The sequence below is a fragment of the Schistocerca gregaria genome, chromosome 7 (genome assembly GCF_023897955.1).
Source record: "Schistocerca gregaria isolate iqSchGreg1 chromosome 7, iqSchGreg1.2, whole genome shotgun sequence".
Lineage (NCBI taxonomy): Eukaryota > Metazoa > Arthropoda > Insecta > Orthoptera > Acrididae > Schistocerca > Schistocerca gregaria.
The window spans coordinates 107139817-107166856 of NC_064926.1; the positions used below are offsets into that span (position 1 = coordinate 107139817).

General features: G+C 45.3%; 1 protein-coding gene across 2 annotated transcripts in view; it reads right to left on the reverse strand.

The window, feature by feature from the left end:
• Positions 1 to 1553: 1553 nt before the first annotated feature.
• The window catches only part of LOC126281534 (myrosinase 1-like), a 71372-nt gene continuing 45885 nt past the window's right edge, over positions 1554 to 27040 (reverse strand). Inside the window, exons 8-11 of one of the 2 annotated variants that reach the window (XM_049980582.1) lie at positions 20685 to 20800; positions 8249 to 8383; positions 8047 to 8153; positions 1554 to 1950 (exon numbers count right to left, since the gene is read on the reverse strand). In XM_049980582.1, coding sequence (XP_049836539.1) covers positions 1824 to 1950; positions 8047 to 8153; positions 8249 to 8383; positions 20685 to 20800 — 485 coding nt within the window. In that variant the 3' untranslated portion in view covers positions 1554 to 1823. The remainder of the gene's footprint in view (positions 1951 to 8046; positions 8154 to 8248; positions 8384 to 20684; positions 20801 to 27040) is intronic. The other variant, XM_049980583.1, reaches the window with a different exon arrangement.

The following is a 27040-nucleotide window of genomic DNA, read 5'->3' on the forward strand; positions in this document are numbered from 1 at the left end:
CAGGATGTTCCAGTAGTAGAAGACAAAAAAAAAAAAAAACTGTAAGTAAGGAAACTGAAAAACTGAGACATCGATTAAAGAGGCGTAAGAAGACTTAAGGGAAACGGGTCTACTTGTGTCAAATACTAACGTAGATTTTTCGCAATATATATAAATGACCTAGTAGATAGTGTCGGAAGTTCCATGCGGCATTTCGCGGATGATGCTGTAGTATACAGAGAAGTTGCAGCATTAGAAAATTGTAGCGAAATGCAGGTAGATCTGCAGCGGATAGGCACTTGGTGCAGGGAGTGGCAACTGATCCTTAACATAGACAAATGTAATGCATTGCGAATACATAGATAGAAGGATCCTTTATTGTATTATTATACAATAGTGTAACAAACACTGGTAGCAGTTACTTCTGTAAAATATCTGGGAGTATGCGTGCGGAACGATTTGAAGTGGAATGATCATATAAAATTAATTGTTGGTAAGGCGGATACGAGGTTGAGATTCATTAGGAGAGTCCTTAGAAAATGTAATCCATCAACAAAGGAGGTGGCTTACAAAACACTCGTTCGACCTATACTTGAGTATTGCTCGTCAGTGTGGGATCCGTACCAGGTCGGGTTGACAGAGGAGATAGAGAAAATCCAAAGAAGAGCGGCGCGTTTCGTCACAGTGTTATTTGGTAAGCGTGATAGCGTTACGGAGATGTTGAGCAAACTCAAGTGGCAGACTGTGCAAGAGAGGCGCTCTGCATCGCGGTGTAGCTTGCTCGCCAGGTTTCGAGAGGGTGCGTTTCTGGATGAGGTATCGAATATACTGCTTCCCCCTACTTATACCTCTCGTGGAGATCACGAATGTAAAATTAGAGAGATTCGGGCGCTTACGGAGGCTTTCAGACAGTCGTTCTTCCCGCGAACCATACGCGACTGTAACAGAAAAGGGAGGTAATGACAGTGGCACGTAAAGTGCCCTCCGCCACACACCGTTGGGTGGCTTGCGGAGTATGAATGTAGATGTAGATGTAGATTTCAGGAAGGCTTTATTCAATATGCAGTTCTCTGACTTAGCATTGTATAGACACGTGAGTGGGAAACACGGGTAAGAAAAAAGATGAAATACAATTAATGAGGCGCGATAGTGGTATTTTGAAATTTAAGTTTATAGGTTACGTTGGTCATGTGTAACTTTCAGGTGAGGAAACTCTATGAGTGTTATTCACTAACACTGACGTAGCTTGCAAGTCGACATTGCTCCAGTCATCACTGTCAACCTACTTGACGTGGATTGGCAAACATTCAAGTCATGCCCGTTCACGCTCCCCAATTGAGTGACATTGAGCATCCCCTATGGCCAAGCGTGGAGCAGAAAAATTCATGACTTTCATTGCTGAGTTCCTCTAGACACAGTTAATGAGTAGAATCTAGTATTTGCTAGACGTGTTGAACCAATTGAATCATGTTCCAATACATCAGTTATTTCGATCTACAATTCCGCGTGACAGAATAACAACGATTTACACTTCTACCTACGTCTCTGTTAACAAGGAGAATAAGTACAAACGATTTATTTTTATAAATTTATTTATTGACACTGATTTTATAATAATTATTTCAACCATTCAGTAGTCTCTGAAGGTACATATGGCTTAAAACCTACTTCACTCATAGATACATCTATGAACTTTTTCTACCGAAAGTGCTGACCTGGTAGCTCTCTGCTTCAGTAGACTTCTGGTATTAACGCTGGTTTTGTAATCTGTTAGCTCAGACATTGAGAAGTTTCTGAAATAACATGTAACTTATTTATCGCACAGACTCATCTATGAGCTCTTCCTAACGAAAGTATTGCTCTGGCAGCTCTCTGCTCCCGTAGACTTCTGCTATGAATCCGGCCGATACCTTGGGCGTTCTCGTTAGGTTTGGGCTGCTGAAATCCACCTCGTACAGACCAAACTTTGCCCTGCATAAAAATTTTATTACATTACGTGAGATGCGTTGTTGATACTTGACACACACACACACACACACACACACACACACACACAGATCATCAACCATACAGTTGGCACATAAAGCTATGAACATGTACTATATGCATCCCTTCTAAAATCATTCTAGTTGGTAGGCTGACAGCTCTTTTTTATTGTACAATATGTTAACATTTCATTTCCTTCTGTTTACGAAACGAGGGCGAGACAATGACTATTTAAATCATCTGTATCTATGTTTATGTCAATCTTTAATGTTTTTTATCAATGTAATTTCTACAGGATCAATACGTACAGAGTTGATGTATATATGTTTTTGAAAAAGGCTACTTCATTTTCACATTCTGTTAAGGATGAATGTGTGGTTACGGTGGAGTCCTCAACATACATACATACACCTGTGGATACAGAATCATTAACAATGCATTGGTTTGAGGTTACAGCTGAGCCTTCAACATAGGTGGCGGTACCCCTGTCGATGTCAGAATGATCAACATTGATTGACCTACCTTTTTCAGATCGCACCCCATGTACTCAAATACATTAAGTGAAAAAGGTATTCTGCAATGGATAATTAACGACACGGGATGGCGTTAGCAAACGTGAGACCTGCGTGCTGTAACACAGACAAGATAAAAAACACAGTGTTCAGCTAACCACGAAATGAAGCAGTGGTCTTTATTTATATCATTTTATTACAATATTCCCTGTTGACATCCACAAATAAATTATTACTGGATTAGCAATGCAGAGAATGAGGAAACTATCAACTGTTAACATAGCAGCAATAGCAGAACTGATATTTTGATCAGACAGAATGAGCATATTATAAGCGAGACGGAACAGTTCAAGTTCCTCGGCGTTCGGATCGATAGTAAGCTATTGTGGAAAGCCCACGTTCAGAAACTAAATGCTGCTTTATTTACCATTAGAACAGTATCTGAAATAAGTGACAGTTCAACACGAAAAGTAGTCTACTTCGCATGTCCGACCGCCGTGTCATCCTCAGATGAGGATGCGGATAGGAGGGGCGTGTGGTCAGCACACCACTCTCCCAGTCGTTATGATGGTTTTCTTTGACCGGAGCCGCTGCTAATCGGTCGAGTAGCCCCTCAGTTGGCATCACGAGGCTGAGTGCACCACAAAAAATGGCGACAGTGCATGGCGGCCCAGATGGTCATCCATGCAAATGCCATCCGCGCCCGATAGCGCTTAACTTCGGTGATCTGACGGGAAACGATGTATCCACTGTGGCGAAGCCGTTGCCTAACTGTTAACATGGATCACTATAAATCGAACACGTGAATACCTTGGCAAAGATTGGGTAATTCAGATGAATGGGACGAAGCTAGAATCTACACATGACTTTTCAACATTTATATCCGTGATGATTGCACAGTGGTTGCCTGTATTGTCCAAAAGAATGAAATCATTACACACACAACGGACATTTCAGGCTGAATCGTAATGAGGTTGCGGACACTCACGAAAATATTGGGTTCTGAAATATGCCTTGCCGTAAGAGCAAGCCGATAAATGCGTGTGAATTGTAGCACCCTCCTCGCCAAAGCTGCAAGCTCTCAGCAGACTCAGTGAAGTTGAAGTGATCTGCCGCAGACTGTGACACATCAGCTGAAATTCCTAAGCCTAGCGTTGTCCTTCAAGAACCCTCTCTGTCGATAACTATTATGAAGTGTCGTGTGCTCTCTCCTGAGGACTGTGCAGAAGTCTGTCCTCTAGTATTCTCTGTGGCCTGTCTCTTTTTATGCAAGTCTACAGAATTTCAGAGGACCGGAGGCAAAAGCTTTGCAAAGTGTTGCCCAATCAGCAAGTCTCGCCTCCATGCTATAGATTTATAATGTTTACCAGTCGCTACACAACCTGGCTTTGAACTCTCAAATAGTTGTGCGTTTCTCTCACACTCTCCAGTCTGTTAGATACTCTTGCCAATGCCGTTTTCTCCACTTATACACTTCTCGAAAACTTCCGACTTGGTTTGTCCCGCAATGCAATTTGTTTAGATTAACCAATGAGGAGGCCTCTCAATTTTATAAGACAAGGGTCATCCACCTCACGTAAGGTGGTAACAGAGAGGTGGCCAAAGGAGATCAGAATTTACATTTGCAAAGCAGACCAGCCGTATCTGACGGTATGGAAAGATGTTTTCTATCTCTGGCTGCCCTCCATATAGAGTTCCTGGAAAGTGGGGCCTTTGAAATCTGTGTGCCCCGGACGCTCTGGTTCGTAAAACTCGTGACTTTCTTCTGAGGTGTTCGTCACGACACGTTATGTATTTCTATGACAGCGACGTCGGACCCACGTCGCACAGAGCGCAAAGTACTGTGTGACACCGGCAGGAAGACGTGTCGTCGTCGCCAGGCCCAGGCAGCTGGAAAGGCAGCCCCCAGCCCCTAGGCGGTCCTTCCAACACTGGGTCACTGGCCTGGGCATCCACCTTGGCTAATCATGCACTGAATTGAACTACAGAAAAATTCATGCAAAACCACCACGAAAAAAAAGAGTTAACGTAGAATTAGCTGGCTTCATTTGGCAATCAGACCTTATTCATTATAGTTGTTATTATTTTAATGAAAAGACTGGAATTAAACTCAAATACAAGGGCTATCCAAAAAGCAACAGACGTTTTGAAATAAAAAAGTTACCCATGTTGAAGAACCAAATTTTAGTATATACATTTTAAAGGTACACTCCTCAGCTCTTTTTCTACATAATCGCCTTCCAAATTGAGGCGATTAGCATATCTTGGCAGAAATTTTTCAATATCGTCTCTGTGGAAATCTGCCCCCTCCGACTGCTGCCACGAGCATGCAGTTCGGCGTCAGTATCGAAGTGTTGTGTAGCGAGCAATTCCTCCATTGCTTGGAAGCAGTCGTACTCGCTCAGTGGCAAATCCAGGCTGTATGCTGGATCATCAAACGCCTCCCATCCAAAATCCTGACGGAGCACTCGAGTACGATTGGTTGTCTGTGGATGCCCGTTGTCGTGAAGAAAAAAACTAAACTTTTACGCTAAGCCGCACGGGGTACCCGCGCGGTCTCAGGAGCCCTGTCACGGTTCTCGCGGCTTCCCCCTCGGAGATTCGAATCCTGTCTCGGGCATGGGTGTGTGTGTGTTGTCCTTAGCGTAAGTTAGTTTAAATTAGGTTAAGTACTGTGTAAGCCTAGGGACCGATGACCTCAGCGGTTTGGCTCCATAGGAACTTCCCACAAATTTCCTTTCACACCAAGTTTTCCCGTACACTTATTTTGTATCGCCCGCCTGAACTTTGTCAGTGTTTGAAAATACCCCTCTGAATTAACTGTTACGCCACATTCAAGGAAATCAAGGAGAATCACTACCACAGACTCCCAAAACACAGTAGCCTTGATATTTCTTGTTAATAGCGTTTGCAAACTCTTCCTTGGCTCTATGAAGAATTTGTGTGTCCCCACTCCATCGATTGCCTTTTTGTTTCGCAATTGATATGCTTCACCCAAGGCTCGTTCCCAGTTATTGTACTATCGATAATTTTATTACTGTTTTCCTCGTAATCTTGAGGAAGGTCAGTACTGTAGCCAGTCTGTTTTCCGTGGCCTTGGCAATCTTCGTAAATTAAAAATTGCAGTAACACGCTTCTGTGCCACAGTTCCATGCATTGAAATCCGAAAAATTTGGGAAAAATGTTGCGAATGTTCTACAACCGTGAAACGACGATTTTTCACGAATTTTGTGTTGATTTTGATCACCAGTTTGTCAGCGACAGGGCTAGACCTACCACTGCGACCTTTATCGTGGACACTGGTATGGCCATTTTTAAACTCTGTGCACCATTGCCTCTCTCGGCTTTCAGCCTTTATTCCTTTCCCGTGCCCATCACAAAGGTCGCGATAAATTTCAATTGGTCAGCAGTTTTTGGCGACGAAAACCTAATCACAAAACACACGTCACAACTTGCAGGATTTTCCATTACAGCACACATTTTAGCAAGTCACAGAAAGCAAAATAGAAGACACAGGCCAAACGTTACCACCACTGGATACGTACTGAGTGTAGGAACGTTATGGAACCCAAAACGTCTGTTATCTTCTGGATAGCCCTCGTAGTACTGATTATCAAATTATGACTGTCATATGAGACGCACCAGTCCGGCAATAGACTGACACGTGTCGTTTGCTGTCAGTCTTTGAACCAGTTTAATGTTTTGTTTAGTTCTAAGTGAACATTAATACATTTATTTTTGATACTTCTTTCTGATAGCTGCGCACTGTCAGAAATTACAGTTGATGCTTTCCGAGGAGATAATGTCTTAAGAGAACACTGATGACCCATGCTAACCTCGCTTGCAGCGCGGTAGAAATTACTCCAGTGTCCGTCAATTATTCTCCATTCTGCGTCTATGAAGAGATTAACGGTCTAATAGCAGACCTGTGCATCTATCCAGAAAGGGAGGATTTGCTGCACCAAGTGTCTGTGTAGTACGTGATGCTGTTTGAAATGTGACACCACTGACAAATTTTAGGTTATGGTGAGTGACAAATGCAGGTTTCGCCTAGCATAATCAGTGATTCTGAAATTTATACCAGTTACACTTTGTTCCAGGTTGCCCATTCTGCTCGATCAAGCTAAACTAGTTGGCAGAATTCTCACAGCAATGAAGACGATTAATACAAAGCGGAAACCAGAGTATGGAGCGTAATGGTTACACACTAAAGTGCTTGATCGAATCCCCACTTGGCCTTCCAGGTTTAGCTATATCTACGGTTTCCCTAAATCGCTCAAGACAATGCAAGAATGTACAGATAAATGGGATTGCAGCAGGGTGACGTCTTCGGCAAACACTGACGTTTCGATAGGTGCACCTACTGTAATTTCTGAGGCACAATGCAACTACAGAGCACTTTGCAAGGAAATTGTAGGGGGTATGCTGAACAACACACACACACACGCTATAAACAGTTTCGTCACCATACAACAATAGTGACCAATGTCACAAGTTATCGATAGTTAGAGAGAGAGAGAAAGAGAGAGAGAGAGGGAGAGAGAGAGAGAGAGAGAGTGTGTGTTTTTGTGTGGGTTTTGTTCAGGATACCCCGTACAGTTTCCTTGCACAGTTTTGTCTGTACATGTACATAATACCCATCCGTTTCAGTCCCATTCGGAAGACATCTTTTTTTTCCTTTTTTTCTTTGAGTGAAACTGCTGGAAGTGCTATCTGCGGAAGATAAAAAGGCTGTGGGCTTTGGTACCGCCGCATTATTGTCATCACTGTCCCGACTGATGGTTAGTTGATAGCGCAGTGCACGTCTTTCACTACAACTGACAGACAGTGGCTTCGAGGTGGGAAAATTCAGATGACAAACTTTCAGGGTGTGAGATGACATGGGCCCTCGAGGCAAGGTACGAAATATCCCTCACGCTGACACGCATGTTGAAAACTATCAACCGGAAGATACAGATCAGTGTGAGTTGGCTTTCTATACAAGGCACGTCCCGAGGTGACATCAACCTTCCTAAACATCAAGGAAGGCTACGTTTCTTGACAGTAATAAATAAATACTTGACTATTACGTTTGAAGAAACTATTAGAAAAATACAGGAATCCTAATGTTTCTAGGACCAAACTATACTGTCCCTTAAATAAAGCATTCTCAAATGTGATCTTATTTCGTCGATTTATTAATTTTGTCATTTTAGAGTTAGGCACAATATGTCCATAATTAGAGGAGGACAGAAATGTGATCACACGTGCCACTTCTCTCGTTACTTCCCACGGAGCATTATTTAATGTGTAGACAGTTGTATTTCTCAAAGAGAAGGACTGCTTTTTCCTACAATTCAGATGGCCCCACCAGCACACTAAAAACACCAACTGCTATCAGTGGCTGTATGCTGTAGTTATAGACAGAAAGATATTCCTTACTATTTGTTCCCAAATTAGCGAAAGAAGTACTTCATTAGAATTGTCTAACTTTTCATAACAGAAAATGTTTTGGTGTTTCAGACCACCGGCCAATCCAAACTTATTAGAGGACAGTGTCTGATGAACAAAGATTTCCAGGATTACTCACCTGGTTCCCAAACTCCATTCCACGTTGTCCATGAGAGTCCACGTCGTGTACCCAATCACTGGAACTCCGTCAACGTTCACTGCTTCCAGAAGAGCTCCCAAGAAACCCTACAGGTAAAAAATACAGTCCTTGTAACTGAAACGAGCTCGAAGACGTCAAAACCAAAGTCTGAGTGCGACACAGGGCAGTGAGTGTTACGTACTATATAGTAGTCGATTCTGTCAGTGTCGTTCCGTCCTCCTGAATTCCTCAGACCATTCTCTGTTACAAAAATCGGATATCCAGGATACTCGTTAGCAATCCAGTTCAGTAAACTTCGGAATCCCCAAGGAACTGCCTGAAAAAAAAAGGAAGACGTTTATTGTATTTATCACTTTTCCAGTAATACTTTCTTTTTAAGACAGGTATAAATGTTTTGAACATTCACTCATTCTTCAGCTTAATTCATAGGCTCTATTGGTAACGTTCTCTCTCCCTCTCTTTCTTTCTCTCTATGCCTAGATCTCTCTCTCTCTCTCTCTCTCTCTCTCTCTCTCTCTCTCTTACAAACACACACACAAAGCCTCCCCATAAATCCAAGGCAACCACAAAACCATCTTCCACCACCGTTCCTTTCTAGGTATCCGCCGATTCATATGACGTTTCAGATCCATAGACAATAGTAAATATTTGGAAAAATCCTCGTACACTCACAATGGCTTTTAGTATGGCAGATTTCAGAAGACAAAACGCCTTGGCGTGCAGTAAAAACTAGGGCTGAGTACTGACAATTTTTAGAGCTCCCTCCCTCAATCGGCAGAAACGGAATCCTTGTACATGAAATGTCTTCGCAGTTGCGAATACGAGCAACCATCAGTTGCACGAGTGAATGACGACAGTGAAAATTTGTACCGGACCGGAACACAAAACCGGATTTCCCACCTTACGCGTGCGGTAGCCTTAAGCACTTTGACTACCCGTCCTCGACTCACTCCCAGACCCAAACTTCCATACGTCGTCATTCCTGTGTCACAACTTGCACTCTGACACGCATAATGTGGTTCTCGAGCAGGTTAGGCATTTCAATTAAAAGTCGAACCTGGCGTGGCCAGATAAATATGATATTACTGTTGTATCCGTAATTGGAGAAACAACAAATATCGATTAGCGTGAGTTCCAAATTCTGTTTATTGCCAACAGTTTCACAATACTAACACAACTTCGTGCTTGATCAAGAGCAGCGGGAGGACGACGGTTCAATCCTGTGTCCGGCCATCCTGATTTAGGTTTTCCGTGATTTCCCTAAATCACTCCATGCAAAGGCCGGGATGGTTCGTTTGAAAGGGCACGGCCGACTTCCTTCGCCGTCGTTCCCTAATCCGATGAGACCGGTGACCTCGCAGATTGGTCTCTTCCCCCAAAGAACCCCCCCCCCCCCCCCCAAGAGCATCGACTAAGCTGCAGAATCCACGTCCCGGTATGGTAAACAGTCGTAGCACAGTGTAGCGTCGTTCCTGGGTACGACATCGACGTAGCAAGAAGGTAGCCCAACACGGAACTGCCAGACGTATTTTTTTCCTTTATTGATTTTCAATTCCCCCCGAAGGGGGCGGGCTGGCAGCAGCTTAGTACGCTGCTCTACAGCCTACAGACTTTTTTAAAAACGGAAGAAGAAAAGAAACAAGAAAAACAGGCGATAAAACTGTGGTTTAAAGTGTAAAATGGCGGAAAAATGCGGAAAGTTAAAACAGAAAGCAAAGGGCTTGGGAATGTTAATAAAATACATAGGAATCAGACAGGTAACATAGTAGACACAGAATTAAAAAAAACATGGCGACAGTCTGGTATCTGTTCGCAAGAGATAAAAAATCACACCCAGCGACAGTATGATGGCCATTCGCAACACTTCCCAAAAGACACACAACACAGATCACTCACTGTAAAATAGTGCACGAAAATGGCAGCACAAAGATGACACTCCCGAGCCAAGGGCAGATGGGAGGGGGAGGGGACCCGGAGGTGGGGGAAAACAAGGAGAGAGGAGAGGAAAAAACGAAAAGGGGGGGGGGGGGAACCAAGGAGGGAGAGGACTCAGAAGGGGGGAGAGGGGCAGGGCAGACGCGAGAGGGAATGAGAAAAGTTAGAGGAGGGAAATGCAAAAGGACTCGAGGGAGAGAAGGGGGCAGAGAGAGGGGAGATGGGGAAAAAAGGGGATGGAAGTGGGGGAGAGGAATAGGAGCAGATGGGGGAAAGGAATGAGGTCATAGAGGATCCACGTGGGGGACGTCTGCGGATACGGAAGGCGAGGCGGACTGCATGATGCTCAAGGCTCTGGAGGGACTTATAGAACTTGGGGGGGGGGGGGGACAGATATCCAGGCAGGACTGGCATAACAGAGGATGGGACGGATTAAGGATTTGTAGGTGTGGAGGCTGGTAGAGGGGTGCAACCCCCATGTCCAGCCAGAGAGGAGTTGGAGGAGTTGGAGGCGGTTGTGGGCTTTGGATTGGATGGAGCAGAGATGAGGGATCCAGGTGAGGTGACGGTCAATGGTGAGGCCAAGGTAGGTGAGGGTGGGGGTGAGGAGGACAGGATGGGCGCAGACAGTAAGGGAGAAATCCAGAAGCTGGAAGGAGCGAGTGGTACCACCTATAATGATTGCCTAGGTCTTGGAAGGATTGATTTTCAGGATCCAGTTACACCATGTGGCAAAAAGGTCAAGGTGATTCTGGAGAAGGCGTTGGGACCGTTGGAGGGTAGGAGAGGAATGTGGTGTCACCAGCATATTGCAAAAGATGTACTGGAGGGTGGGTGGGGGGGAGGATTGGGGCATATCTGCCGTGTACACGAGGTAGAGGAGAGGGGAGGGCAGAGCCCTGGGGCACACCTGCAGACGGGTAGAAGGTGTGGGAATTGTCATTATGGATGGTAACATAGGAGAGGTGGCGGGAGAGGAAGGAGGCCATCAGGCGGATGTAGTTGATAGGTAGGGCGTAGGTTTGGATGCCAGACACGGTCGTAGGCATTTTCGAGGTCAAGGGAGACAAAAATGAAGGAGCGACGGGAGTTAAGCTGGAGGGAGAGGAGATGAGTGAGGTGGAGGAGTTGGTCGAAAGCCACATTGGGTGTTGGGGAGGAGGTGGTTTTGACGGAGGTGGTGATGGATGCGCCGGGAAATTCCAAGAGCCTGCTGAACACCGATGTGAGACAGATAGGACGATAGGAAGAGGCATCAGATGAAGGCTTGTTGAGTTTGGAGAACATCAGGTTAAGGGAGGTTTTCCACAGGTTGGGGTAGAAACCAGTCGCAAGGATGACATTGCAGAGGGTGGCAAGGACTGAAACGCTAGGCGTGGCAGCGTATGATGCTATATAGGGCGAGTGGCGGAGGAATATGCCCACCGTAATCGAGTCCGCTTGTCGTGTCCTGTTATGATTGGCGGCGCGGCCTCCCGTAACTGTCTCTCGGGAGGACGCCGGCCGAGGTTGCCATCACAGTGCAGAGACACTCAGTGTGTGAGGCCCCCGCCTGCGCTGTACTGCTGTGCAGAGCTGCGCATAAGCGGGGCGTGCCGGCCGTTGGCTGTATGACGTAAAGACCGCGGCCACGCAGCTGCAGGCGCCACGGTTTGGGCATTGACTATACCACAATTACAGTGACTGTGTTGTTAAGAAGGATCCAATGATTTTTCGGACACGTATGCATGCATGCATGTTCGGAGAAGTGGCACTGCGGCGACTGTAGCCGTTATGAAATACATGAATAGATGAAACACATGGCCATTAAAATCACGAAGATGACGTGTTACAGACGCGAAATTTAACGGACAGGAAGAAGATGCTGTGATATGCAAATGATTAGCTTTTCAGAGCATTCACACAAGGTTGGCGCCGGTGGCGACATCTACAACGTGCTGACGCGAGGAAAATTTCCAACCGATTTCTCATGCACAAACAGCAGTTGACCGGCGTTGCCTGGTGAAACGTTGTTGTGATGCCTCGTGTAAAGAGGAGAAATGCGTAGCACCACGTTTCCGACTTTGATAAAAGTCGAATTGTAGCCTATCGCGATTGCGGTTTATCTTATCGCGACATTGCTGCTCGCGTTGATCGAGATCCAATGACTGTTAGCAGAATGTGGAATCGATGGGTTCAGGAGGGTAATACGGAACGCCGTGCTGGATCCCAACGGCCTCGTATCACAAGCAGTCGAGATGACAGGCATCTTGTCCGCATGGCTGTAACGGATCGTGCAGCCACGTCTCGATCCCTTTGTCAACAGATGGGGACGTTTGCAAGACAACAACCATCTGCACGAACAGTTGGACGACGTTTGTAGCAGCATTGACTATCAGCTCGGAGACCATCGCTGCGGTTACCCTTGACCCTTCATTACAGACAGGAGCGCCAGTGATGGTGTACTCAACGATGAACCTGGGTGCACGAACGGCAAAACGTCATTCTTTCGGATGAATCCAGGTTCTGTTAATAGCATCATGATGGTCGCATCCGTGTTTGGTGACACCGCGGTGAACGCACATTTGAAGCGTGTATTCGTCATCGCCATACTGGCGTATCACCCGGCGTGACGGTATGGGGTGTCACTGCTTACACATCTCTGTCACATCTTGTTCGCATTGACGGCACTTTGAACAGTGGACGCTACATTTCAGATGCGTTACGACCCGTGGCTGTACCCTTCACTCGATCCCTGCGAAACCCTACATTTCAGCAGGATAATGCACGACCGCATGTTGCAGGTCCTGTACGGGCCTTTCTGGAAACAGAAAATGCTCGACCGCTGCCCTGGCCAGCACATTCTTCAGATCTCTCACCAATTGAAAACGTCTGGTCGATGGTGGCCGAGCAACTGGCTCGTTACAATACTCTTGATGAACTGTGGTATGGTGTTGAAGCTACATAGGCAGCTGTACCTGTACACCCCATCCAAGCTCTGTTTGACTCAATGCCCAGGCGTATCAAGGCCTTTATTACGGCCAGAGGTGTTCTGGGTACTGATTTCTCAGGATCTATACACCAAAATTGCGAGAAAATGTAATCACATGTCAGTTCTAGTATAGTATATTTGTCCAATGAATACCCGTTTACCATCTTCATTTCTTTGTGTTGTAGCAATTTTTATGGCCACTAGTGTATTCTCAGTTGCGAGTAAGAACAACTATCAGCTGTGCTTGGATAGATCCATGCATGCACCTCCGATGGAATATTGCGTCGTTTTTCTTAACAACACAGGCACGGCAATATCATATTTATCCACTCATACCAGGCAGCAACTTCTAATTAAAATGTCCTCCCTTGCACGGGAATTAAGTACTGTGCGTACGGGTGCAGGCTGTGACACAGGAACGACGACATATGGAACTCTAGGCCTGGCCAAAAGTCTTCCACGGGTATCCAAAGCGGGCGCATGCGTTAGTCAGTCTGCTTTCGGCTGCGGTGGGGCGAGGACGTCCGCTGCGCCCCGCCGTGCGCGACCGTGAGCGCTTGCTTGTGTTTACCTTCTCGCGACGCGAGTTGTATTAGTTTCAAGTTCGGTGCGACTATGGCACACACATGGCGCCACGATACGATCAAAATTACCTTCCAACCAGACCACGCGCGTCCTCGAGCCTATGAAATAGAACAGTTCATACGCGACGATCTACGTTTAGATCCGGCGACTGTCGTCGGAATACATTTTTCTATAACGGCGAGCGTGGTTTATGTTAAAATGACCAGTGCAGAGGTCTGCGCGACAGTGGTGTCTAAATACTAGAACTCTCTCAGATTCAAACATTCTGACGGGCATATCGGTGCAGTGACGGTGGATCATGCAGGCATGGGCCTAAGGACTGTAAGGGTTTTTGAGCTCCCCTTCGAGGTCCCAGAGGAAGTTGTCAAGGCCGCCTTCCGACCGTACGGCAATGTTATCAACCACGTTGCAGAAAAGTGGCAAACTTTCTCGACAATGGTGTGCGCCAAATTAAAATTGAGCTCAAGAAACATGTGCCGTCCTATTTGAACATCGGTGGCTGTCGTGCAATCATCATGTACGACGGTCAGCCGCGTACCTGTTCCGGATGTGGGCAGGAAGGCCATGTTCGATCGAGCTGCTTACAACGTCGAATTACGCAGATACCAGTGGGAGACTCCGTTTCCCCGACGGGGACGACAATCCTGCCCCTCACGTACGCTCAGACGACGATGGGCACCATAGTTGAGGACGAAACGGGCGATCAGACACACCCATCGACGCCAGAAGTACTAAGGGAGGAAGAGGAAGGACCCCCGATGCCAACCCATATGTCGCCCCCTCCACAGCAACAACAGCAGCAACAGTCCCACGGACTCCAGACGCAACGTAACATCCAGAACGCGATGGACGTGGACGCGAACATTGTCCCGACCGCGGCTTTCCTAGCGGAAGGTGATACGACGCTGGATTGCCTCCCACATTCGGATACGGATGTCCACGTTCGCAAGCAACGTTCGCCTCGACGACGGAAGCGACGTCGGCGGACCCCTTCAGACGATTGCCTCCTACACACGGCCGGTCAAGAAGGTGACATCTCCTCAGACGGCATGGATGGTGCGCCTGCTGAGAATCTAATTGGTGTAGACGGTTCACTTGCCCATACCACGAGTGCCAAGTTACTTCTTGCACCACGGATTCAGCAGGTCGCGTCGATGGATGGCGCTCCGTCTACCTCTAACAAAGACGACGTACTTGCGGGAGATTTAGGTGCCGATCAGCTACACAGCATCGTGTCGCAGCCACTGTGGTCGGACGATGTTGAGGAACTTCCTAAAGAGGGCACGGGTGACAGCGGAGGGGGTGGCATTGGAGATGCCACTCCTATCGTAAAAGACGCATAATTTGTAACGAATTTGGTAGGTCCGGCATCTCTTGCGGTTAGCTTTGATTGCCATGGGGTCTACCCTAGGTGAAGAGGCTAGGCAGCACACCTTTCGCCTAGCCACAATCAATATCAACGCGATAAGGGCACCACACAAACTGACAATGCTACAACGCATGCTTGATGCGGCGGACGTCGACGTGGCCCTCTTACAGGAAGTATGTGTCGCTAGTTTCCCTGACTTCTACGGATATACCGCCCACATCTCCCACGCCTCTTCTACCGATTGTGGTGTGGCTGTTCTGCTACGGGACGGTTTGGAGGCTACGGACGTACTGTACTTACCGAGTGCAAGAGCCATGGCAGTAACTGTCAACGGTGTACGACTCATCAATGTCTATGCCCCTTCAGGATCAGGGAGACGGAGAGATCGGGCCCGCTTCTTTTCGGAAGATATCACACGTCTATTTATGGGCCGCATAGACGATATGGTGATCGGAGGAGATTTTAACTGTACATTATCTCCGTCTGATCAGCAGCCACATCACGTCCCGTGTGCGGAATTGGAAATGCTAGTACGTGACCTCCACCTGATTGACACGTGGCGCCATATCCGTGGCCCATCTCCTGGATACACCCACTATACAAGTCATTCATCAAGTCGGTTAGACAGGATTTACGTCACAAGCACCCTTTCGACGGCGATGAGAGGAGCAGAGCTCTGGCCCACTGCATTCACCGACCACACAGCCTATATTTGCACCATTGCCCTCCCAGCTGCACGTGTGTGGCGCAGTAGGCCCCCCTGGAAACTGAACGTCGCCCATCTAGACGAGCCGGCATGTAAACGTGCTATCGAAGAGTCGTGGAACGCGTCCTTACAGCGTCGTGGTCGTTACCGATCGGCCCTCAGTTGGTGGATTGAATGTGCGAAGCCTGCTCTTAGGCGCACCTTCATGGCTTACGGCCGGGAAGCGGCGGCATGGAGGAGGAGCACGGAAAACTTTTATTACACCGTCCTACGGGAATGTCTTGCTATGGAGCCCTCACCTGACCGGCAGATCATAGTCAATCGCGCGAAAGCGCAACTCATCTCCTTAGCACGCCATCATTTACAAGGCGCTGTTATACGGTCGCGTGCTCCAGACATGATACAATCAGAAAGGCCATCTATGCACCACGTGCTCCTAGAACGCAGGAGGCGCCGTAGGGCACTGGTAACCGACATGATAACGGACGACGGACGACACGTGGCAGAACAAGCAGATATAGCAGAAGCCTTCTATGGGCATTACGCGCAACTTTATTCAGCAGTGCTCTCTGATATGGCGACGGTAGACTCCGTTTCAGCACATGTCCACGGTACAGTTCCACCAGACATGGTACCGACCTTATTGGGAGAAGTGACAGAAGAGGAAGTGCTCGACGCCATTGGTAAAGGTGCTCCCCATAAATCACCAGGAATCGATGGATTACCATTAGAGTTCTATCGAGCATTTAAACAACTGTTGGTACCAAGTTTGGTTGAAATTTGTCAGGAATTGATGTCCCCGGGTATACCGCTGCCTGCACCGTTCTTGGAAGGACTGATTGTCCCCATCCATAAGCCGAAGGGACGGAATCATGTCCGCGATTATCGCCCCTTAACGTTATTGAACAGCGCCTTCAAGATTTTTTCGAGGCTGCTATCAGAACGTCTTCGGGGCACACTATTGCACGTCCTGTCCAGCGATCAGATGTTCTTGGGGGGACCCAACAACATCAGAACTGCGTTATGTCGTTACAGAGATCTCATCTCCCTTGCACGGGTGAGACGTTTGCCGGCAGCCCTGGCGTCTATCCACTTTAGCCAGGCTTTTGACCGTGTGGGCCACACTTTCCTCACTGACGTTCTACGGCGCATGGAATATCCCGACCCCTTTATCACAGTGTTGACACGCCTTCTGCATGGGGCTACTTCTCGAGTTCTTGTTAATGGAAGACTGACGGCACCCATGCCGATCCGCCGATCAGTACAACAGGGATGTCCATTATCAACATTGTTATTTGCATTGGCCTTAGAACCTTTGTTGTGTGGTCTCCGAGACAGGCTCACTGGGATACAGTTCGGCGGCTCCATCTATCGCTGCACCGCATATGCGGATGATTTGATGATCGTCATACGAGGAGCTGACGATATGGCCGCGACGTTGGACTGGATTGCAACCTACGGTACAGCTTCTGGTAGCCAAATCAACGTTGACAAATCTGTCGCCTTGAGCATCGGGATTGGGCTACCGCAGGAACACATTGCCCCCTTACACTTCAGTGATACTGTCCGCTGCTTGGGCTTAGAGTTCATGAACGACATGCGACGCGCGACGACGCTCAATTATCGACGCCTTCTTCACCAAATTAGGGCCGGAATTGCAAATCAGCGCTTGCGATCCTTCAACATCGTTCAGCGGGCGTATAATGCCAATGTATACCTTGCGTCCCGCATACCGCATGTCGCCCAAATGCTACCCATTCCGAAACCCTTGGCTCGTAGCATTATGGCAGCGCTGGGATACTTCGTCACTGCTGGTATGTTACTGAAGATCAGATACGTATCTCTTACTCTCCCCAAGGAAAAAGGTGGTCTCGGCCTAGTCAACGTCCATGATAGGGCCATTGCCCTCTATGTTAGCTCACATTTATGTCTGCTGCGCCGTTGTCCTACGAGCCTCACGAGTCTGCTTCTGACGGCGCTACGACCTGCTTCACTAAGAGCGCCGGTGCCACTACAGGACATCCCAGCGCCCCTCTTTTATATAGGACGTTTCTATTTAGAACAAAGTTATTGCAGTGTAGCGCTCACGACACCACAAATGGCCACGACTCGACGTATTTATCACGACATGATGCAACGGCGCCCCCTAAATGTGGTCGAACCAAAATATCCTGACGTACGGTGGCGCGTTGTGTGGAAGACTTTACACGATGCCATGCTTGATTCCGACGTTGTTTCCCAATGGTACGTAGTCGTTAATGGGAAGCTGGTGACGCAAGAACGTCTTTACAATATCCGCATGGCAGAATCTCCTAATTGTGTGGGTTGTAACACTGTAGATTCTGACGAGCACCGCCTCAGCTGCGGAGAGGCGGAAGCGGTTTGGCACCTAGTGCGGCAGATGCTGGCTTATGTCTTGCGAGTTAGGCCGGAGCATATATCTGCACGCACGTTATTGTTTACGGATGAGACATTTTACCCCAAGACTCGAACCAACTCCGTCACCTGGATACGTGGACATGCGGTCCATTACCTCTGTCGTGACGGACACAAGAATTTCCTTGACTTCTGGCTCTATTTGCAAGAAAGACATCATGCTATTTCCGGGCATACCAGATATCGACAATGCTTCGCAAACTGCCTATGGAGCGCCTTTCACAGCCCACCGTGCAGCTGAAATGTTCCAGGCAGTGGCAGATGAGGTCAGAACAAACTGCAAACGAGCATATATTGAACAATCTTTATCAGTGGGCGCAGTCAATGGGAAGCCTAACTACGACGTGGTAGCTTTCTTTTTCATGTTATTTACGTTTAATATCTTCGATGGTGTCTTCATTCTGATTTAGTTTTCCAGGCTTGATTAACTATGACTGTTCGCACATTGATATCTATATAAATAAAAAAAAGATTAAAAAAAGTGGGCAGGAGACCTGCGTTTAGGATCCAAATAAATACACAAGAACAAACTAAGAACAAAATGAAAAACAAATCAAATATAATAACGTATTATACCCTTTCCTTTCTCCTTTTATTATTTTTTTATATTAAAAGTTCAGAGGCATATTTAATTTTTGTTTCGTTCGCAAAATCTAAAGTGGTGGCGAACGGCCGTCCTAGTTAACTGTAGGATGAAAGTGGCGGTGGCACTATCTTTGTTTTTGTTTTTAGGCTAGATAGGTAGAAAAAAAAATATAAAAAAAATAAAAAAATTTTTAAAAAAAGGCAAAGGTCCCGAGAGAAAAAAAAAGCGGTTAGGGCGGCCACTCGCGTAAAGCGGCAAACCCAGGTTCGAGTCCCGGTCTGGCACAAATTTTCACTTTCGTCATTCCCTTATACATCTCACGGATGCTCGTACTCTCAACTGCAAAGACATTTCATACCGGCTGTAGTCGCTGCAGTGTCTATTCCTTACAACACAGGCACTGGAATGTGGAATCCTTATGTGAACTTTGCTGTCCGTCTAGTAAGACCGTTTTTAGCAGGAACCGGGTAGACGTATGAAGTTGAAATTTACGACGAATGTTAACGTCTAACGGGCCCATGACAATTAAAATATTTAATCATCTAAATCAATGCAGCCTAAAGGTACGGAAATTTATGTCACATATTTCGATACTCGCAAACTCACTCAGCAAAACCTATAGGATAATTTTCGTAGATCTACAATCGTGAAATGTGGCAGGAAGCAATGTTTCGCAGTAAAAGGAAAGGAAAAAAAATCATAAAATTGTTAATTTGTAATAATATAAAATAATTTTTTATTTTTATTAAAATATTTAATCATCTAAATCAATGCAGCCTAAAGGTACGGAAATTTATGTCACATATTTCGATACTCGCAAACTCACTCAGCAAAACCTATAGGATAATTTTCGTAGATCTACAATCGTGAAATGTGGCAGGAAGCAATGTTTCGCAGTAAAAGGAAAGGAAAAAAAAAAATCATAACATTGTTAATTTTTAATAATATAAAATAATTTTTTATTTTATTTGTGTTGTCTCCCTCTGTCTGTGTTCGTCTGTTTAGAACAGTGTAAAAGGTTTAAACTTTTAGGTCAATGCAATCAAAAGATACGGTCGTTTACGTCATAAATTTTGACAGGAAATCGTCTGCCGTATTCTCTACAAGTAGACTCAGCGTTTCCATTACAAAACCTAAACACAAATAACGTATTCGGATACTCATAATTTGTAACTGCATTAGACGTTCTTGAACGAATTAATTTATATTACCGTCTGCTAAAATATGTATTACCCCTCCTGAAACGTCGTATATGGTTCAACTACTACTTTATGTGCATGCAGTATGTATCGTCTTTCCATTAACATTTTTATGTTTATAATTTAATTTCACTTTAACAATTAGCTTAGCTTTGATTGTTAAAAACTATCATTCTTTCCAGTCCTGTTATTAACCATGTTGTCATTTTCTAATAGCATTGCTTTCCTCTACACTTATTACTTTCATATGCTCGTATTAGCAACTTTTATCTACGAGTGCATATTAACGTCTCGTAGCACGAGCCATACTGAATCTCGAACTTAGCTTACTGCAGTTTGCGTATGCCCATACTGCCGCAGGTTGTTGTTGTCTTCAGACAACAGCAACAACCGCAGGTTTACAAGCACGAAATTGTACTACATATCTGTTACATATTACCGCTGTAAAATAAATATTAACACCAGTTTTAAATGTTACACTGATAATAGAATTCCTGAGTAAATAATGCCTTCCAATTCAATGCATTTTTGACAATACAAGTTGTTGAGGGAAGAGCGTTTGAAGTATATCATCGCATTCAGTTTGGAATGAACTAGGGTGAATTAACTTGGATGCTAAAGGGTGGGAGGATAATGGTTCTCAATGGAACTGAAGGACCATTTGAAAGTTTTGGAGCTGAATGAAACTCATTTGGGTGTGCGCAATAAATCTCTGCTGTCACAATTCATTGTCTTCTCGTTATGTGTGACATTTAGGTGAACATATCGGCTGTTTCAGCAAACTCACTGTTGTCACTTTTACACAAATGATGGTAACGGTAACAGCTTACCTCGTTATATGAAGTGATGACGCCGGAATCACGGGTTTTGGAGGGCGATATACCAGTCCCTCCAGAAGTCACGAAGTCTGTGGAGTAGTGATTCAGTCCAATAAAGTCTGCTGATCCTGCAAGAGAGTCACACAACTTTATAATGGAACAGGAAGAGACACGAATAAATTACAGATTTACATCTCTGTTCTCGACACGTATCCAAAGAATGATCCCTCCTTCTGATGTTGATGCAGATCATGCTTTTCATATAGCATGCTATTTACCACTCGAACACTAACACTTCGAGTGGAGGACTTTTTCCATATACCGCCACAGCCTACAGTGTTGCCAGCTTGTGCTGATGGCCGAACTTGCCATTTTGAGGGTGAACAAGCTTTTTGTCACCTAAAGTTGGGCTGTTCCAGTCGGGGGAAAGTCAGGCGTCCAAAGGCACAGTTTGGCAGCGGTGGGCAAACAGCTGATGCTTGGGCAGTCAGATAGGCCGTTGGCTCTGTAGAGCACTTAGGAAGCGTGCGAGGGCAGGGGCGGCAAAATGGTTCGCACTTGCGCAGAATGTGTGCAATAGGGCCCATCTGCTCCTGCCTATGAGATGATGGAAGTCCGGGAGCACCTTGTGGGGCAAAATTGGAACAGAATGTCTCACTCGTATGAGACAGCGTTATCAGGATCTGATAGAATTTGAAACAGGCGTAATTGTGGGTATCCATTTGGGCACTTGAATAGTGGAATATCCAGATTTGTAGGGCATTCGAATATGACTGTGGCTGGACTGCATGGGAATTTGATGGCAGGTGTATTCGGCATCAAGTTTCTACTCGTCCATGTCTACCCACCACATAGAAGTATCTGCGTCTTGTGCACAAAGCACATTGTAGCCTCTTCCCATCTGTACCTGCTAACCGAGAAAAAGTAATGCAGTTGTTGCAACATTCTGTGTCATTCCATACCATTGGCTGGACACTAACAGCAGGCAGACGAGGCAATTTCCAGCCTGTGCGTAGGCTGCCGTTAACACCACAACTGTATTTGGAGTGGCGCTGTGACCAGAGGGCATGGACGGCTGATGAATGGTCTCGCACTGTGTTTAGCGATCAGCTGTGGTCCTGCACTATCCTGTTTTACTATCATTGGTGAGTATGGGGGCAACGTGAGGAGAGGTCCCAATCTTCAGTTGTTTTGTAGAGACACTGCGGTGTCACCCCTAGTGTCAAGGTACGGCAAGCCATCAAGTCACAACTGGTAGTGGGATTACGAGAACACAACGGTGCGTCGCGGACATCCTCCATCCTCACATGTTTTCTCTCATGTGATAGTATCGTTGTGGCGTTTTCAACAGGACAATGTGCGTCCACACATGGCACACGTCTCTATGAACTGTCCTTGCCATGCAGAGGTACTTGTGTGAACAACAAGGTGCCCATATCATTCTCGATAGAACGCGTGTGGGAGCTGCTCGGACGTCTACCATACGCCATCCAGAGTCCCTGTATACAGGATATTAAGGATCACTTACAACAATTGTGTGCCAGCTTGTCTCAAGAGAGAGTATAAAGGCTTTACGACAGCCTGCTCAACCGATTCGGTGCATGCATCCATACCAGAGGGGTGCAGCGTCACGCTCATTAGTGCCTAGTTGTTTTTGAGTTTCACTCGATTTTGTAGTCACTGAAATAACATGACATGCCTGGTGATTCATCATTTCGTTCCCTCCTCCCCTTCTCGATACTTCACTTTTTGATTAGTGATTTTAGCTTTGGTTCAAATGGCTCTGAGCACTATGGGAATTAACTGCTGTGGTCATCAGTCCCCTAGAACTTAGAACTACTTGAACCTAACTAACCTAAGGACATCACAAACACCCATGCCCGAAGCAGGATTCGAACCTGCGACCGCAGCGGTCGCGCGGTTACAGACTGTAGCGCCTAGAACCGATCGGCCACTACGGCCGGCAGATTTTAGCATTGTTTGGACACATGTTTAAGAACTTTTTGACAGAGGAACCACATCAGGTACTAGAATACTCCTTTACTATAAAAAATCTATAAAATGTATGAAAAGAAATTGTCACCTGCGGTAATTACCGTTTAGATTTTTGTTCCTGCAACCACTTCAATCAGTATATTTTTGGTCAGTTAAATTTGATCTCTCCACAGTAGCATCAAAGCCCTTTTCCTGGATGTAACACTGTTTTATTGCATTGACTGCTTAATCGCTTTTTGTGCTGTACGAGGACTAATTTTAATTAAAATCAAGTCGCCCCTTCGTGACACTGCACTTTTTACTGAATTTGGCGAATAAACGTATTGCACAGATTCCATAGCTGTGTGCCAGAATTTTACTATTCCACAGGGATTATTATGCAAAGTGAAGTATTGCTTTTACACAGTTGATTCACACATCAGGGAGTTGTAACCATGAGTATCGTATGCTAAAAAATATTAGAATGGTACGAATTGTTTCTAACCTACTTTAAATATTCTATTTTTATTATACAACTCCTAACTGTCAGCTGCTTTTCTACAGAGTTGCTTCTACAATCACCATCATCTACAATAAGGCAGTTGTCACATTCAGGAACGTGTTCTTCAGAATCCTCGTTGTAGAATTCTGCCGCCTGCGAACCAGGACATGCTATGACAGTATCCTTTAACTCGTCTTCGCGTTCCAACCGAGGATCAGAAGCTAGTTTTTCATCTTTGGTAATAGCTGAAAATCGTTGTGTGAGAAATAGTGTCCGTACGGAAGGATGATCAGATTATTCTCAGTTCGGACTGTTAAGCAACGTTTGTGTCGTGCGGCCGTGTGTGGCTCACCGTTAACGAGCACAATTTCGGAATTTATTGCAGTGCCTCTTTCCATAAAATCTACAAGCAGTTGTCCCTCTCAGTCCCAAAAAAAACTATCATCAGTATTTGTGCAGCACTCTAAACTCTTTCCTGGCGAGATAGTGTGGCCCCACTCAATAGATTGGTATTTTGTCCCCACGTTGACGTATGCAACCCATGTTTCACCGTCTGTCACAGTGTGTCTGGAGAATTTTTCTCCTTCTGCATCGCACAGCATCAGAAACTTTGATGTGTCTCCCATGCTACTCGTATTCTGGGTACCACCCACAGGCTTTAGGACCCATCGTATAAACATTTTTTAATAACCGAGCTTATCGATCACAATATCGTACAACACTGTCCGTGATGCCTGAGAGAAACTACGGTTATGGTCACAGATATTTGAAGATGAGTCGGTAAAGGAGAGTGTCAAACTATGGTTAGCTCACAGGAGGCAGATATCTACAACGAGGCCACTGAAAAACTCCTTCCTCGATGTGGGAAGTGCCTTAATGAACAAGGTAATTGCCGAGAAAAACAGCTGACAATTGTAGCTTTGTTGCTGTTGTGGTCTTCAGTCCTGAGCTCTCCATGCTACTCTATCCTGTGCAAGCTGCTTCATCTCCCAGTACCTACTGCAGCCTACACCCTTCTGAATCTGCGTAGTGTATTCATCTCTGGTCTCCCTCTACGATTTTTACCCTCCGTGCTGCCCTGACTGATCTGGCCTTGTAACAATAACCAAAATGGCTTTGCTGTGCTGGTACTGCGAACGGCTGAAAGCAAGGGGAAACTACGGCCGTAATTTTTCCCGAGGGCATGCAGCTTTACTGTATGATCAAATGATGACGGCGTCCTTTGGGTAAAATATTCCAGAGGTAAAATAGTCCCCCATTCGGATCTCCGGGCGGTGACTACTCAAGAGGATGTCGTTATCAGGAGAAAGAATACTGGCGTTCTACGGATCGGAGCGTGGAATGTCAGATCCCTTAATCGGGCAGGTAGGTTAGAAAATTTAAAAATGGAAATGGATATGTTAGAGATAGATATAGTGGGAATTAATGAAGTTCGGTGGCAGGAGGAACAAGACTTCTGGTCAGGTGACTACAGGGTTATAAACACAAAATCAAATAGGGGTAATGCGGGAGTAGGTTTAATAATGAATAGGAAAATAAGAATGCGGGTAAGCTACTACAAACAGCATAGTGAACGCATTATTGTGGCCAAGATAGATACGAAGCCCACACCTACTACAGTAGTACAAGTTTATATGCCAACTAGCTCTGCAGATGACGAAGAAATTGAAGAAATTGAAGAAATTTATGATGAAATGAAAGAAATTATTCAGATAGTGTTGGGAGACGAAAATTTAATAGTCATGGGTGACTGGAACTCGAGTGTAGGAAAAGGGAGAGAAGGAAACATAGTAGGTGAATATGGATTGGGGCTAAGAAATGAAAGAGGATGCCGCCTGGTAGAATTTTGCTCAGAGCACAACTTAATCATAGCTAACACTTGGTTCAAGAATCATAAAAGAAGGCTGTATACATGGAAGAAGCCTGGAGATACTGACAGGTTTCAGATAGATTATATAATGGCAAGACAGAGATTTAGGAACCAGGTTTTAAATTGTAAGACATTTCCAGGGACAGATGTGGACAGATGTGGACAGATGTTGGTTATGACCTGTAGATTAGAACTGAATTAAAACTGAAGAAACTGCAAAAATGTGGGAAATTAAGGAGATGGAACCTGGATAAACTGAAAGAACCAGAGATTGTACAGAGTTCCAGGGAGAGCATAAGGGAACAATTGACAGGAATGGGTGAAAGAACTACAGTAGAAGAAGAATGGGTAGCTCTGAGGGATGAACTAGTGAAGGCAGCAGAGGATCAAGTAGGTAAAAAGACGAGGGCTAGTAGAAATCCTTGGGTAACAGAAGAAATATTGAATTTAATTGATGAAAGGAGAAAATATAAAAATGCAGTAAATGAAGCAGACAAAAAGGAATACATACGTATCAAAAATGAGATCGGCAGGAAGTGCAAAATGGCTAAGCAGGGATGGCTAGATGACAAATGTAAGGATGTAGAGGCTTATCTCACTAGGGGTAAGATAGACACTGCCTACAGGAAAATTAAGGAGACCTTTGGAGATAAGAGAACCACTTGTATGAACATCAAGAGCTCAGATGGAAACCCAGTTCTAAGTAATGAAGGGAAAGGAAAAAGGTGGAAGGAGTATATAGAGGGTCTATACAAGGGCGATGCACGTGAGGACAATATTATGGAAATGATGTAGATGAAGATGAAATGGGAGATATGATATTGCGTGAAGAGTTTGACAGAGCACTGAAAGACCTGAGTCGAAACAAGGCCCCCGGAGTAGACAACATTCCATTGGAACTACTGACGGCCTTGGGAGAGCCAGTCCTGACAATACTCTACCATCTGGTGAGCAAGATGTATGAAACAGGCGAAATACCCTCAGACTTCAAGAAGAATATAATAATTCCAATCCCAAAGAAAGCAGGTGTTGACAGATGTGAAAATTACCGAACAATCAGTTTAATAAGTCACAGCTGCAAAATACTAACACGAATTCTTTACAGACGAATGGAAAAACTAGTAGAAGCCGACCTCGGGGAAGATCAGTTTGGATTCCGTAGAAACACTGGAACACATGAGGCAATACTGACCTTACGACTTGTCTTAGAAGAAAGATTAAGGAAAGGCAAACATACGTTTCTAGCATTTGTAGACTTAGAGAAAGCTTTTGACAATGTTGACTGGAATACGCTCTTTTAAATTCTAAAGGTGGCAGGGGTAAAATACAGGGAGCGAAAGGCTATTTACAATTTGTACAGAAACCAGATGGCAGTTATAAGAGTCAAGGGACATGAAAGGGAAGCAATGGTCGGGAAGGGAGTAAGACAGGGTTGTAGCCTCTCTCCGATGTTATTCAATCTGCATATTGAGCAAGCAGTAAAGGAAACAAAAGAAAAATTCGGAGTAGGTATTAAAATCCACGGAGAAGAAATAAAAACTCTGAGGTTTGCCGATGACACTGTAATTCTGTCAGAGACAGCAAAGGACTTGGAAGCGCAGTTGAATGGAATGGACAGTGTCTTGAAAGGAGGGTATAAGATGAACATCAACAAAAAAAAACGAGGATAATGGAATGTAGTCGAATTAAGTCGGGTGATGCTGAGTGAATTAGATTTGGAAATGAGACACTTAAAGTAGTAAAGGAGTTTTGCTATTTGGGGAGCAAAACAACTGATGATGGTGGAAGTAGAGAGGATATAAAATGTAGACTGGCAATGGCAAGGAAAGCGTTTCTGAAGAAGAGAAATTTGTTAACATCGAGTATAGATTTAAGTGTCAGGAAGTCATTTCTGAAAGTATTTGTATGGAGTGTAGCCACGTATCTAAGTGAAACATGGACGATAAATAGTTCGGACGAGAACAGAACAGAAGCTTTCGAAATGTGGTGCTACAGAAGAATGCTGAAGATTAGATGGGTAGA